This window comes from Peromyscus maniculatus, chromosome 21 (genome assembly GCF_049852395.1).
Source record: "Peromyscus maniculatus bairdii isolate BWxNUB_F1_BW_parent chromosome 21, HU_Pman_BW_mat_3.1, whole genome shotgun sequence".
NCBI lineage: Eukaryota > Metazoa > Chordata > Mammalia > Rodentia > Cricetidae > Peromyscus > Peromyscus maniculatus.
In genome coordinates this window covers 25,482,390-25,497,520 of record NC_134872.1, presented here as the reverse complement: position 1 = coordinate 25,497,520, position 15,131 = coordinate 25,482,390, and the positions used below count along the sequence as shown (strand labels likewise).

Sequence of the window (15,131 nt, the reverse complement as noted above, 5' to 3'; positions counted from 1 at the left end):
GGGAAGGCGGGAAAGCGGCTCCGGTCCTGCGCGGAGCTTCCCGGCACTGAGAGCGCGGGAGCCGCTGGCGCGCGGGGCCCCTCCCGCGCATGCGCAGAGACACCGGCGCGTCCGGGGCGCTGCGGGTTCCAGGCGCCGCGGCCGCCTCTCGTAGCCGCCTCTCCCGGCGGCCCTGGCAGGGATGGAGCCGCTGGACGAGCTGGACCTGCTGCTGCTGGAGGAGGAGGGCGGCGGAGCGGAGGCCGCGCCGCGGGCGGAACTGTGAGTGAGCGGGCGAGCGGCGGGCGGTGGACGCCAGGGCGGACCGGCGCGGTCTCCCCTGGTTTTAGCCGGAGGGTTTGCCTCATCGGCGACTGTTAGTTTGGACCTGGTCTTGTGTAGCCCAGGCTGGCCTTGAACTCGCTCTTTTCCACACCACAGCTCACCAGTGTCATTAATACATTGCATTTTATTTATTTATTTATTTGAGTGCGTTGATCCGCTGGTGGCGGTCGGAGAAGCACCTGTGGGAGTTCTTTCCTTGCACGTGGGACCGGGGGAGCGAACTCCGGTCTTGCTAGCCGGCCGGATCATATTATTAATTTACGTGTTTATGTGCATGTGTCTGATTTTAGAGGCATCTCCTGGAGCTGGAGTTACAGGCAGTCGTGAGCTGTCTGAGGCGGGTTCTGGGAATTGAACTCAGGTCCTTTCTGCAAGAACAGTACGTGTTGTTAACCATTGGGCCCAATGTAACTTTTAGGAGCTCCTGCAGGCATCACAGCCTACCTCAGGAAACCCTTGGTGTGAGGCTAAGTTGGGGTGTTCAGTGATACATTTCCAAAACAATGGGTTGTGCAGCCAGCTGGAGTGATTGGTAGGGGAAGGAGGAAGGCATTTATTTTTTTTCGATTTTTCGAGACAGTGTTTCTCTGTGTAAAAGTCCTGGTTGTCCTGGAACTCACTCTGTAGACCAGGCTGGCCTCGATCTCACAGAGATTCACCTGACTCTGCCTCCCCAGTGCTGGGATTAAAGGCCTGAGACACCACTCTATACGTTGTCTGGGCGGTCCAGGAACTTGTTTTGTAGACCAGACTGGTCTTGAATGCAAAGATCCTCTTGCCTCCACTTCCAGACCGCTGGGATCAAAGGTGTTTGCCAGCATGCCTGGTATAGCATTTGATGTTTTAACCGGGGAGTGTAGGTGACTAGTTAGGGTTATGGAAACCCGACCAGAAAGATGTAAGAAGAAAAGGGGCACTTTAAAGAGTAGTTTGCATGGTTTCAGTATTGTGAAGCTGATCTGGTCATTCTAAATAGACATAAGAAACTCCTGAGTTATTGTACAGAAGTCAGCTCCTCTGGTGGGTAAATAGCCCTGCTTTCTACTGGGATGTGATGGTTGGCTCAGAAGCTGCTGTCAATGACTCCAGCTACTCAAGGAGCCCTGGAGTGCTTGAGACCCAGAGTTGAGACCAGCCTTGGCATAAACAGAGACCCTTTCCTGGGAAGCCGAGGGGGAGTTTGCTTCCTTTACGAGGAGAGGGAGGCGAGGACCTCTCCCTGCATCTGTGGTATGTTGGACTAGCTTTCTTGAGTGTGCTGGAGGAACCAACACCCGGTATGCAGTGGGCTTAAGGCCCCTGATGCTATAAAGACTGGGATGATTGGCAGCTCCCGGCAGGATTTGCAGTCAACCCCATGCTGCTCTCTCCCTCCATCCCCCTCTCTTTCCAGCAGTAATGGGGGTGAGGCACAGGCTGGCACGCGGGTGCTGTGCCACTGAATCGTGTCCTGCCCAGCGTATCAGTTATTTGGCCAAGTGTTCAACGTATCTCCATTTAGGTGTACTTTGTATAGGCTTTCAACAGTAGTAGAAACCTGTTCCGACATTTTCCAGGTTCCGGGTTTTCGGGTAGCCCAGCCCGGGGTAGCCTTGAATTGAGATCTGTTAGCCCAGCCCAGGATGGCCTTGACCACTTCCTAAGTGTTCTGTTGCTGTTGTTTATGCAGCGGGCACATTTTGTAGAGAAGGCTTGTGTGGTAAGAGGCAGGAGTGGCCCCAGATCCCCAAGAGAAAGAAAAGCAACGGACAGCCATGTGGGTGATGGATGTCCAGTCCGAGTAGTGGAGGGTTGGCCAAGCTGTTGGGTACTCTCCCATCTGTGAAGACTGACCATATCTGCCCTGCAAACAACCCTGCCTGTCTACTGGTTAAAAATACCAATCACAATGTATGTAGCCATATATAGAGGACAAAGCCAGGAATGTGTAAGAGCCAGGAATGTGTAAGAGCACAATCTTGTGCTCTTTAGCCTTTTGGTATTGAATCTCTAGAGATAGACTGCTTCCCTACAGCAACTTGGGTGTCTCATTCTTTGGTTCGATCTCTTGCGACACTCGAGTTTGTGGGAGTCCCCCTGCCTCAGCCTCCCAAGCCCTGGGTTTACAGGTTTGAGCCATCACGTGCAGTTCGCTTATTATTTCATGTATGTTTCAAAAGGAGAGAAGTCACTTTTTGTTTTGAAATGGTGCTTCATGTAGTCCAGGCTAGCCCAAACTCCCTATGTATCTAAGAATGACCTGGTTCTGCCTGTCTTCCCAAGTGCTGGAATTACAGGTATGAACCACCACACTCAGATACCTAGCCTACTCAAGTGCTGGGGAGCAGATTGACCCCCAGGCTTTGTACATGTTTGGCAAGCACTCTATTAACCAAGCCTCAGCCCTGGTCTTTATAACAAGAATTCCTCCCCCTGTGCCTTTGTTCAGTTTAAGGTTTTCAGGGGAAGAAAAAAAAACAAAACAAAAAAAAAAAACCTTAAAAAACTAGAAAATTGGCTTCCAGATAGTCCAGTCAATGGGCTCTTACGTTTCTGCTTTTAGAGTTCAGAAGAAGGTGGAAGCGTTCTTTCCTCAGACGGTTCTGAGCCGAGGAGAGGACAACCGGTACCTGGTGCTGGCTGTCGAAACTGTACAGGATGAGAGAGGGGATGAAGAAAAACACCTGGTCATCACGGCGTCTCGGGAACAGGAACACCAGGAGCTGTGCATCCTGAGGAACGGCTGGTGAGCGGCACCTGACTGTGAGCAGTGATGTGGTGGTCTGGTGTGCTTTGATTTTGCTTGTTTCTGATACAGGGTCTTGTGTGGATTAATTATTTAAAAGGAGATAGAGACAGTTCAAGAGTAACCGTGCCTGCCACCAAAAGTGACCACCAGAGTTTGGGGCCTGGGACCCACCTAGTGGAAGGAAGAAGAGGATGGGTAGACCACCCCACCCAGCAAATGCACACAAAATAAATGTGTTAAGCCAGGTGGCGGTGGCGCACGCCTTTAATCGCAGCACTCAGGAGGCAGAGGCAGGTCGATCTCTGTGAGTTCAAGGCCAACCTGGTCTACAGAGGGAGTTCCAGGATAGCCAGGGCTACACAGAGAAACCCTGTCTCAGGAAAAAAAAAAAGGTTAAAAAAGACAAAGAATAATTCTTTTTTTTTGGAGCCTGTCCTGGAACTCACTCTGTAGACCAGGCTGGCCTCGAACTCACAGAGATCCACCTGCCTCTGCCTCCCAAGTGCTGGGATTAAAGGCATGCGCCACCACCGCCTGGCCAAAGGATAATTCTTAAGGGAGGGAAAAAGGAAGGCTGGAGAGACGGCTCAGTGGTTAAGAGCACCTGATGCTCTTGCAGAGGCCCTGGGTTTGGTTCCCAGTGCAGCGCACAACTGCCTGTAACTCCAGGGATCTGAGACTCTCTGGCCTCCTTGGGCGCTGCACACATGTGGTGCACATACCATCAAGCGCATGCATATACGCCTAAATAAAACGATAATAAAAATTTTAAGACACGAGGAAGATTTGCCGGCTTATTGAAAGTGTGGTCTTCGCTCCAGCATCATAGTTCTTCTGTGCTCCAAACTGACAATTTGATATTCATTTTTGGAAAAAACTTTTTATTTAAAAATTAAAAAAAAAAAAAAAAAACAACAAAATTTTGTGCTATGTGTATGACTGTTTTGCCTGCATGTATGAATGTTCATGCACCATGAGTGTGCCCGGTACCCATGTAGGCCAGAAGAGGGTTTTGGGTCCCCTGGACTTGAGTTACAGGCGGCTGTGAGCTGCAGCGTGGGCACTGGGAACCGACCGAGGGTCTTCTGCAAGGACAGGTAGTGCTCTTAACCATCAAGCTGTCTCTTTAGTGCCCCGCTTAGATGAGGTTTAGAAATAGTTACTCTTCAGATGAAGCACTCAATGCTTCTGGGCGTCTTTACCTGTGGGCACCTGGATCTTACGTTTCCGCTTCAACCTTGCCTTTTCTCAGGTGTTCGGTCCCCGTAGAGCCGGGGGACATCATTCACCTGGAGGGGAACTGCACATCTGAGACGTGGGTGATAGATGACGACTCGGGGTATTTTATTCTGTACCCCGACATGCTGATCTCTGGCACAAGCGTCGCCAGTAGTATTCGGTGTGTGAGAAGAGCGGTCCTGAGCGAGACTTTCAGGGTAAGTGACTTCGGTCGGTGTTTCTAGGGTGCTTTCCTCTGCTGTGCGGAGGGTGGAACCCAAGGCCTTGCTCTGCCGCGGGGGTCTGTCTTCAGCCCCGCGGGAACCTTTCCCGCTCACTGTTCAGTCCTCAGCAGCTGTCTTCCCAGAGGGCCAGTGTGCTGAGAGCATTGTGGGACTGGCCAGTGTCACATACCTGGTAACTGCAGTGTTGTGATTGAGACCAGGCCTCTGGTCCTTTGAACTGAATTTTATTTAGCGTTTAATAGCAATGCTGATCTCTGAGAGTGCATGACTACATCCAGCCCCCCCCAGCCCCCCACCATTTTTTTCTTCTTCTTAAGCTCAAGGACAATTTTTTTAGATTGAAAAGAAAAATTCGCGGTGGGGGGGGGCACGGGGAGAGGGAAGCTGTAAATGTCAGCAGCTGCCCAGAAGGAGGGAGAGAGAAAGCCATGCTGTTTGAGTTAGGCCAGCGGGGAGGCCAGCCACATGCTAGGCAAGCAGGCGCCAGATGGGGTAAGGAACTTGAGGAAAACGGTGGCGCCCAAAGCGTTTACGAGAGACGGAGATGGAGGGAAAGAGTGGGGCGGTGGTGGCGCACGCCTTTGATCCCAGCTCTCACGCTGGGGAGGCAGAGGCAGACGGGTCTCTGAGTTCGAGGCCAGCCTGGTCTACAAAGTGAGTTCCAGGATAACCTGGGCTACACAGAGAATCCCTGTCTCCAAAAAAACAGACAAACAAACAAAAAACCCCAAAACAAAAGAAGAAAAGGAAAAGTTATGTTTCTGTGGGTAATTCAGAGAAGTAAAGTAAGCGACATCGCTTTGTAGGCTTCTGCCTTTGAGATACATGTTTATTAATTCTTTGAGAATTCCATGCAATGTATTGGATCATCTTTACTCCTCGCAGATCCGCCTTGTGTTCTTTTCCCCGCCCTTTCCCTTTAATGACCCACCACGTCCAGTTTGTGCTCTCCTGTCCTCCTACACCCCCCCCCCCCCCCCCCCCCCGGTACAAAGCCATCAGCCTCCGGGGAGCCACACCGCTAAGGAAAACTGACTCTCCTTCCCCAGAAGCATCCACTGCCAATGTCTTCTCAGCTAGGGGAGGGGGCTCATGAGTTCCAGTCACCTTTTAAGTGAGGGCACAGTGAAACCACTGAACGGGACCACCCCATAGGTAGAAAGAAAGGTTTCTTTGGGGCAGATTCAAAGCTGCCTTGGCTGTCTTGGAGGATGGCATCGGGGCTGGGTGAGCAAGAGAGTAGCAGGAGGCTGGGAAAGTCTTGCCAGTTCTAAAGAGACCAGTGTTGGGGCAGGAGGAAGCTTGTACGCACAGGAATGGCCTGAAAGTTGGGGGGAAGGGGGAGATGTTTGTGAGCCAGAAGAGCCTGGGAGCTGCCTGGTAACTGTGGTTTGTGTTACAGGTAAGCAAGTGTTGGTAGGGGACTGGATACCCCCTTGCTGAAAGTCGGCAGCTGTAGGGGTAGATAAAGGAGGTAATGACTTTTCCTGAAAAAAACAGAAACCTGATTCACAAGTTTTTGAGGAATGCTGATTTTAGGCTTTTGTTTATCTGCTAGCAACGCTTCTATTTACCTGGTCAGAGTCCAGCCTGAGCTGAGTCCAGACTGTCATTTCGACATTGTCCCTGACACTGACATTTTGGGGGCCCACTTTGGACCTAACATGCCTCCATGCTTGAATGTTGACTGGCTTGATCTTGTGCAAGCAACCACAACTGCTGTGAGTTCATAGTTCTGGAACTCTATGTAGACCAGGTTGGCCCGATCCTCCGAGAGGCCCACCTCCTCTGCCTCTCAAATGTTAGGATTAAAGCCTGGTACCACCTGCACATCCTTGCATCTGGCTGTTTTTGTTTGTGCTAGAGGAGGTTTCACTGTGTAGCCCTGGCTGTCCTGGAACTCACTCTGTAGCCCAGGCTGGCCTCGAACTCACAGAGATCCGCCTGCCTCTGCCTCCTGAGTCCTGGGATTAAAGACGCATCTGACTGTTTATCATGTAGATTCCAGGAATTGAACTCAAGTCAGTAGGTTTGTGGGTAAGCACTTTTACCAGCCGAACCATCTTGCTAGCCATGAATAATGTCTTTTACTTGCATGAGCTTATGTTCTATGCATTCATTCATTCATTCATTCATCCATTCATTCATTCATCCATTTATTTATTTATTTATTTATTTATTTATTTATTTATTTATTTATTTATTTATTTATTTATCTATTGTGTGCGTTTTTTCAAGACGGTTTCTCTGTGTAGTTTTGGTGCCTGTCCTGGATCTCGCTCTGTAGCCCAGGCTGGCCTCGAACTCACAGAGATCCGCCTGCCTCTGCCTCCCGAGTGCTGGGATGAATTGTTGTTGATGTTTTAATTAATTCATTTTCCTGAGTATGGGTATCTTGTCTGCATGTATGTCCGCGCACCACTTTCGTACGCGGTGCCCCTGGAGGTCAGAAGAGGGCATTGGCCCCCGAGACTAGATGGACAGGGTGTTGCAAGCTCCAAAGCTGGCGTCATAGCAACTCTCTCTATCCTGCCTCCTACCCCTATCCACTGGTCTCTCCCGAGGCAGAGTCTTGCTGTGCAGGCAATCTAGTCCAGGGCTCAGTGACCCAGCTTGGCTTGGAGCTTGAGGTAATACTGTGGCCACCACAACCCACAAATACTTTATTCCAGTGGAAAGAATTAAGTGCCTTTAATTTTCTATTTAGAATTATTTCAACTTTTGTATAAGCCTTTTGAAATCAATATTTCCATTTTGAAAAATAAAATCAAAATCACGAGATCCAGGACAGGCACCAAAACTACACAGAGAAACCCTGTCTCGAAAAACCAAAACAAACAAACAAAAAAACAACAAAAACCTTTGCCAGTGTATTGACATTTGTTTTATTTATTTTAGTTCATGTTGGCTTTTGTATAATCATCGTGTGAATGTATTGTGGAATGAAATGTGCATATGACTTGTTTTCATAGCTCTCTGATCCAGCCACTCGCCAAATGCTGATTGGTACGATTCTCCACGAAGTCTTTCAAAAAGCCATGAGTGAGAGCTTTGCCCCAGAAAAGCTGCAAGAGCTTGCTTTTCAAACTGTCCAAGAGATAAGGCATCTGAAGGAAATGTAAGTCACTGAGAACTGCAGGTGCAGCCTCATCCTGTAACTAACTTCTTGCCTAGAATTCGGGTTTCTGGAAGGAGACCCTTCGGTATGAGTTAGCATAGCCGAATTTCAGCCATCCTGCTCACAGGCACTCTCGGGTAACATTACTGAAGTACCCTACATATGTGTTCAGGCACGGAGTTGTGCTACGCAGATTCCTCAGCTGTCCTTACAGACCGACATAAGGAGTAGTGTATGGGTTTGGAAGCAGGTAGTGGGAGCGTTCACATCCATCTTTGCCAGTTTAACGACTTTAATAAGAAAAGGGTGATATCTTCTCAGACTTTTGTGGCTCCCTTACCCAAAGATTGGCCTGTTTAGGAAGGAGAGGCAGGTAGATCTAAAATCCTGAGACCAGCCTGGACTACATATTGACTTCTAAATCAGCCAAGGCTATACAAAGTGAGACTCTGTGTCAATAATAATAATAATAATAATAATAATAATAATAATAATAATAGTAAGACACTTTCCAAAAAAGGCAAACTGCTTAAGAGTGAAGAAAAACGTCTGGAGAAATGGCTCAGCGGTTAAGAGCACTGGCTGCTCCTGCAGGTGTTGGTTTGGTTCCCAGCACCCATATCTGTAACTACAGCTCCAAGGGCTCCAACACCCTTCTATGGCTCTAAGGATGCTGCCTCCTGCGTGTTGGGATTAAAGTTATACACACCAACGCTCAGCTTCCACTTTATCTTTTGAGACAAGGTCTCTCACTGAATGTGGAGCTGGAGGGTTTGGCTAGGCTGACTGGTCAGTGTGCTCCAGAGATCCAAACTCAGACCCTCAGGTTTGGGGGCAAATACTTCACTGGCTGAGCTGTGTCCCTAACCTGTACACCCACAGGGAGACAGGATCTGGCTGTATAGCTTAGACTGGTCTCTAGTTTTGTTCTAGTTAGGGTTTTTATTGTTGTGAAGAGACACCATGACCAAGGCAACTCTCATAAGGAAAACATTGAATTGGGGTGGCTCGCTTACAGTTTTAGAGATTCGGTCCATTATCATCACAACAGGGAGCATGGTACCATGTGGGCAGGCAACAGGAAATGCACTGAGACACTGGGTGGTATCCTGAGCATAGGAAACCTCAAAGCCCGCCCCCACAGCGATACACTTCCTCCAACAAGGCCATACCCCCTAATAGTGCCATTCCCTGAGATTATGAATTACATTCAATCTACCACAAGCTTGCTGTTCTTCTGTTTTAGCTACCATGCCTGGTTTTATGCTGGGGGATTGAACCCAGGACTTTCTGTGTGCTGGGTAAGCATTCTACCAACTGAAGTACATCTCCAGCTCCAGAGGATTTTTATTAGTGATTTTTTTTTTTTTTTTTTTTTTTTTTTTTTTTTTTTTTTTGGTTTTTCGAGACAGGGTTTCTCTGTGTAGCTTTGCGCCTTTCCTGGAGCTCACTTGGTAGCCCAGGCTGGCCTCGAACTCACAGAGATCCGCCTGGCTCTGCCTCCCGAGTGCTGGGATTAAAGGCGTGCGCCACCAACGCCCGGCCGACTTCTTTTTTTTTTTTTTGAGAAAAGGTCTTTTCCCAACTGGCCTAGAATTTACTATGTAGACCAGTCTGGTCCAGAACTCATTCACAGAGACCCATCTGCCAGCTTTGTGTGAGGAAAGGTAAAGGGTTATTTGACCCCAGGAGTTTGAGGCCAGTCTTGGTAATACAGGAAGACCTTGTTTTGTTTGTTTGTTTATTTATTTATTTATTTATTGGTTTTGTGTAGCTTTGCGCCTTTCCTGGGACTCACTTGGTAGCCCAGGCTGGCCTCGAACTCACAGAGATCCGCCTGGCTCTGGCTCCCGAATGCTGGGACTAAAGGCGGGCGCCACCACCGCCCGGCTTTGTTTATTTATTTTTGAATTTAATTTTATGTGTATGGGTGATTTGTTTACACATTTGCACCACATGCATGCAGTGCCAGTGGAGGCCAGATGAGGGCATCAGATGTTCTGAAACAAGTTATAGGTGCTTGTTAACTGTTATATATATATAGGTGCTGGTAATTGAACCAGGTCTTCTGCAAGAGCAGCCAGTGTTCCTAACTGCTGGACCATCTCTCCAACACCCACATGTCTACTCTATTGCTCGCTTTAGGAACAGCATCTTTTTTTTTTTAAAGATTTATTTATTTATTATGTATACAACATTCTGCCTCCATGTATCCTTGCATGCCAGAAGAGGGCACCAGATCTCATTATAGATGACTGTGAGCCACCATGATGTGGGTGCTGGGAATTGAACTCAGGACCTCTGGAAGAGCAGTCAGTGCTCTTAACCTCTGAGCCATCTCTCCAGCCCCAGGAACAGCATCTTTTACAGTTTTTTTTTTTTTTTTAATTTGAGAAGTGTAATTGGGACCAACCATTTTGACAGCTGATGTGTGGATGATACTGCAAAAGATAAACATGAAATTAGGTATCAGGTCATGGTTAATTGTATTTTTTTTTCAATTGGGGTAAAACATAATAACGTAGAAATTACCATCTTAGCCAGACCTAGTTCATGCTTGTGTGTCTGCATTCAGGAAGCTGAATCAGGAGACTCTGATAGCTCCAGGCCAGTCTGGTCTTCTAGGCAAAAAAAGAACACATTTTAACTTTTTCTTTTTAAAAAGTTTTAAACTTCATTTATTATTATTATTATTATTATTATTATTATTATTAGGGGTGTGCAGATGTGCCTGGGTGTGCAGATATGCCTGGGTGTGCAGATGTTCCTGGGAATGCAGATGTGCCTCCGTGTGCATGCGGAGGTCCGAGTTCACTTATTTGTGCATCACTTATTTCCCACCTTTGCCTGAATCTGGAGCCGGAAGCTAGGCCGACTGGCTTACACAAGCTCCTTCCCCTGCTGAGCCGTCTCCTGGCTCCAGTTCACCCTGTGCTTGCCTGCTTTAGCCTCATCTTGATACTAGGTGTGTGCTACCCAGCCACAGTGAACACCTCTTAAAAAAAGCCAAGCTGGGCTCAACCCCAGAGACTTGAACATGCAGAGAATGTTCTGAACCTATGAATATTTTATGGCTGAGCTGTACTCTCTTATGTTTGTACCACATTTGGAAACATCCATTCATTAGCCTGTTTCAATATTCTTTTTTATTTTTATTTATTTTATTTTATTATTTATTTATTTATTTAAAGATTTTTTATTTTTTTTAAAGATTTACTTATTTATTTATTATGTATACAGTATTCTGCCTGCAGGCCAGAAGAGGGCACCAGACCTCATTACAGATGGTTGTGAGCCACCATGTGGTTGCTGGGAATTGAACTCAGGACCTCTGGAAGAGCAGCCAGTGCTCTTAACCTCTGAGCCATCTCTCCAGCCCTCTTTTTTATTTTTTAATGCTGAATGCTGTTTATTGAAGGAGGGAGGAGGTCTTAAATACAGGCTTACAGCACAATGGGAGGACCCTGGAGGGCAGAAGTTCGCTCAATATTCTTTTCATATATATATTTTGGTGTTTTTTTTTTTTTTTTTCCAAGACAGAATTTCTCTGTGTAGCTCTGGCTGTCCTGGAACTCGTTCTTTAGACCAGGTTGGTGGTTTATATTTCTTAATATTTATGTTTTCTTAATTTCCTTTTTTTTTTAAAGGTACCGCTTAAATCTGAGTCCAGATGAAGTGAGATGTGAAGCTGAGGAGTATCTCCCCTCCTTCTCTAAGTGGGCTGAGGACTTCATGCGGAAGGGCTCTCCCGCTGAATTTCCTCAGATGCAGCTCTCTCTGTAAGAAGTGGGTTTTGTTTATATGGTGTTCAGATTTTTTGACAGGATTCCTTGGTCCTCGTTTATTCAAATGTTTACTTGTTTGTTTTAGTTTTATGAGACAGGGTTTCTCTGTGTAGCCCTGGCTGTCTTGGGACTCTTTATGAACCACAGAACTCTCAGATCCACCTGCCTCTGCCTCCTGAGTGTGTGCCAGCAGGCCTGGCATAAAGGTTAAGTTTCTATAATTAATCATTTTGTTGTTGTTTTTCACAAATTATTATCTATAGTATTTTCCCATGACCAAAAAAAAAAAAAAAAAATCTAATGAACAGAAGGTCCTATTTTCCTTCTAATGTTAGTCAATATCATTGCACTGTCGGGATAGTTTTAATTCATCTCACTTTTTTTTTTAATTTATTTTTCTATTATCAGCTTGAGACAGTAAAAATTATTATCCTAATAGTGAAATGTTTGATTGAGGCTTGCCCAGTGATTGAGTAAAACCAAAACTTATTATAAGCCACAGTCATCCTAGGGTCCCCCCTGCTATGTAGCCTCCCTGGTTCTGTGGGTTGCAGTCTGATTGTTCTTTGCTTTATATCTAGAACCCACTTATGAGTGAGTACATACCATGTTTGTCCTTCTGGGTCTGGTTCACCTCACTCAGGATGATTTTTTCTAGTTCCATCCATTTGCCTGCAAATTTCATACTGTCATTGTTTTTCTCTGCTGGGTAATACTCCATTGTGTATATGTACCATATTTTCTTAATCCATTCTTCAGTTGTTGGGCATCTAGGTTGTTTCCAGGTTCTGGCTATTACGAATACTGCTGCTATGAACATAGCTGAGCATGTATCTTTATGGTATGAATCAGCATTCCTTGGGTATATACCCAAAAGTGGTATGGCTGGGTCTTGAGGTAGATCGATTCCCAATTTTCTGAGGAACTGCCATACTGATTTCCACAGTGGTTGTACAAGTGTGCATTCCCACCAACAGTGGAGGAGTGTCCTTTTTTTCCCCCCGCATCCTCTGCAACATAGACTGTCATTAGTGTTTTTGATCGTAGCCATTCTGACAGGTGTAAGGAGGTATCAGAGTCGTTTTGATTTGCATTTCCCTGATGTGACATGGTCTCCCTGTATGGTCTTGGCTAACCTGGAACTCACCATGTAGACCAGGCTGGCCCTGAACCAACATAATCTGTTGCCTCTGCATCTGGAGTGCTGAGGTTAACAGGGGGCACCACCATATAAGGCCTTACAGTGATTTCTGGGAAGCGCCTCCTTACCCCACTGTGGTTGTTCGGCAGTTGTGACGGCCCAGAGCTCATAGCAGCGGCCCGAGCAGTGGGCGTCGCAGATTCCGATCGGTCCATCGCTTGCCAGAGAACATGGTGGCTTTTCTGTCTTGTGATGCCCATGGTACAGTTCAGACCACAACACCAACCAAACCTCAGCACCCAGAAAAGATCCTTGTGTGGTAGTCAGTGCGGCGGGTGTGGAGTGAGCTGTGTCCTGAATAAGCGTTCTGTGTTTCTGTTTAGGCCAAGTGACGGTGGTCACAGAAGTCCGTTTTGTAACGTTGAAGTAACAAAGTCGCTGGATATTGAAGAAAGCATCTGGTCCCCTAGGTTTGGATTGAAGGGCAAAATAGACGTCACAGTTGGTGTCAGAATACATCGAGATTGTAAAACAAGATATAAGATAATGCCGCTGGAGCTTAAAACTGGCAAAGAATCCAATTCTATTGAGCACCGAAGTCAGGTATCAGTCTTAAACATTCGTAGGGGTTAGGGTCTTTAAGCACACACTGTTTTCTTCATTCAGTTCAGGTAGCGGTTTTATTTCATGTTGCACTTTTTCTTTTTTTTTTTTTTAAAGATTTATTTATTTACCATGTATATAGTATGAGTGTACACCAGAAAAGGCACCAGATCTCATTACAGATAGTTGTGAGCCATCATGTGGGTGCTGGGAATTGAACTCAGGACCTCTGGAAGAGCAGCCAGTGCTCTTAACCCCTGAGCCATCTCTCTAGCCCCCTCATGTTGCACTTTTTAATTTGTAATTGAAGTTCAGTGTACTCGGCTTGTTTTATCAGTATTTACATCCTCAGTAGAAAATTTTCTTCAGCAAATTAGTATAAGAGCTGGCCTTGGGGCTGGGGAGACCGCTCTGCAGTTAAGAATGCTGGCTGCTTTTGCAGAGGACCCAGGTTTGATCCCCAGCACCCACATGGCTCACAGCTTCCCGTAACTGGAGTTCCGGGGATCCAGTGGCCGTGTCTGGGCTCCTCAGACACCTGCACGGTGCACAGACATACATGCAGGCAATAGATCCATACACATAATACATTTAAAAAAATAAAAACAGCTGGACTTGGGAGCCATTGAGGCCAGGCTATGATGCTTAACTAGCTGTCCAAGCAGATACCAAGGAAAGGGAAGAAATGGATGTTGGTTCTACAACCAAATTCTTATTCCTCTGTGTGTGTGTGTGTGTGTGTGTGTGTGTGTGTGTGTGTGTGTGTGTACTCGCATGTGTAGGAACTCTAACTCAGGACCTTGTATGTGCTAGATAACTCTCTACGGACTAGATTATTCTTTTAAAATAAAGTTGTGTTTATGTGTATAGGTATATTCCTATGAGCGTAGGTACCCACTGAGGCTAGAAGAGTATGTTGCTGTTCTACTCCAGAGCTGGAGTTACAGGGGTTACAGTTATGTGCTGCCCCAAGTGAGTGCTGAGAACCCAACTCAGATCCTCTGCACTGTAGGCTTTTAACTGCTGAGCCGTCTCTTCAGTCCCCAGCCTGCCATTTAAAACACTTATTTATTTATTTTACATGTATGGGTGTTTTCCATATGCCTTTGCACCAAGTTATGTCCCTGGTTCCTGTTGACAGGACATCAAATCCTCTGGAACTGGAGTTACAATGTTGTGAGCGGTCTTGTGGGTGCTTGATTTGAACCTGGGTTCTTTGGAAGAGCAGCTGGTGCTCTTCCTCTCCTTTCCTTTTTTTCTTTTTTTTTTTTTTTTTTTGTAGAGACAGGGTAACAGCCCAGTGTAACAGCCTTGGCTGTCCTGGAACTCACTCTGTAGACCAGGCTGGCCTTGAACTCACAGAGATCCACCTGCCTCTGCTTTCTGAGTGCTGGGATTAAAAGTGTGCACCACCACCGCCCGGCTGCAGTCTGTACTCTTAACTGCCCAGTCATCTTCTCCAGCCCTTGCCAAATTATTTTACCCACTTTGGTTTTATGAGACAAGTTCTCTAGTTCTGGATGTTCTGGAGCTCACTATGTAGACCAGGCTGGCCTCAAACTCACAGAGATCCACCTGCCTCTGCCTCCCCAGTGCTGGGATTGAAGGCGTGTGCCACCACGTCAGGCCGAAGACTGTTTGTGCCGGATTTAGTGGCTTCCTCTGCAGGACACAGTTAACATTAACCCTCAGGCCGGTAATGAGTTCCTGCTTTGGAAAAGTCACTCTGTTAGTTTCGTTGAATTGCCATCGTGACTATGATGTACATCATAAGCATTTCAGGGTTCGTTTGTTTAAAATCAGGAAATAACGTGTAAAGGCTGTTAACTTGGAAATGTGAAAAACAGTTTGATTAATGTCTTGATTTTTTTATTTCATTTTTGAATTTAACCACCGACAGGAGAAAACCTTTCCTCCCTCCCTCCCTCTCTGTCGTCTTCCCGCTTTTCAGGCGGGCACTCTGCTGCCG

At 46.7% G+C, this 15,131-nt stretch overlaps 1 protein-coding gene across 2 annotated transcripts in view; it reads left to right on the top strand.

The window, feature by feature from the left end:
* The first annotated feature begins 85 nt into the window (after window positions 1-85).
* Dna2 (DNA replication helicase/nuclease 2) overlaps window positions 86-15,131 on the top strand; it is a 40,056-nt gene continuing 25,010 nt past the window's right edge. The window contains exons 1-6 of one of the 2 annotated variants that reach the window (XM_006972732.4): window positions 86-261; window positions 2,867-3,049; window positions 4,305-4,488; window positions 7,488-7,633; window positions 11,281-11,412; window positions 12,943-13,162. In XM_006972732.4, coding sequence (XP_006972794.1) covers window positions 182-261; window positions 2,867-3,049; window positions 4,305-4,488; window positions 7,488-7,633; window positions 11,281-11,412; window positions 12,943-13,162 — 945 coding nt within the window. In that variant the 5' untranslated portion in view covers window positions 86-181. The remainder of the gene's footprint in view (window positions 262-2,866; window positions 3,050-4,304; window positions 4,489-7,487; window positions 7,634-11,280; window positions 11,413-12,942; window positions 13,163-15,131) is intronic. The other variant, XM_076557138.1, reaches the window with a different exon arrangement.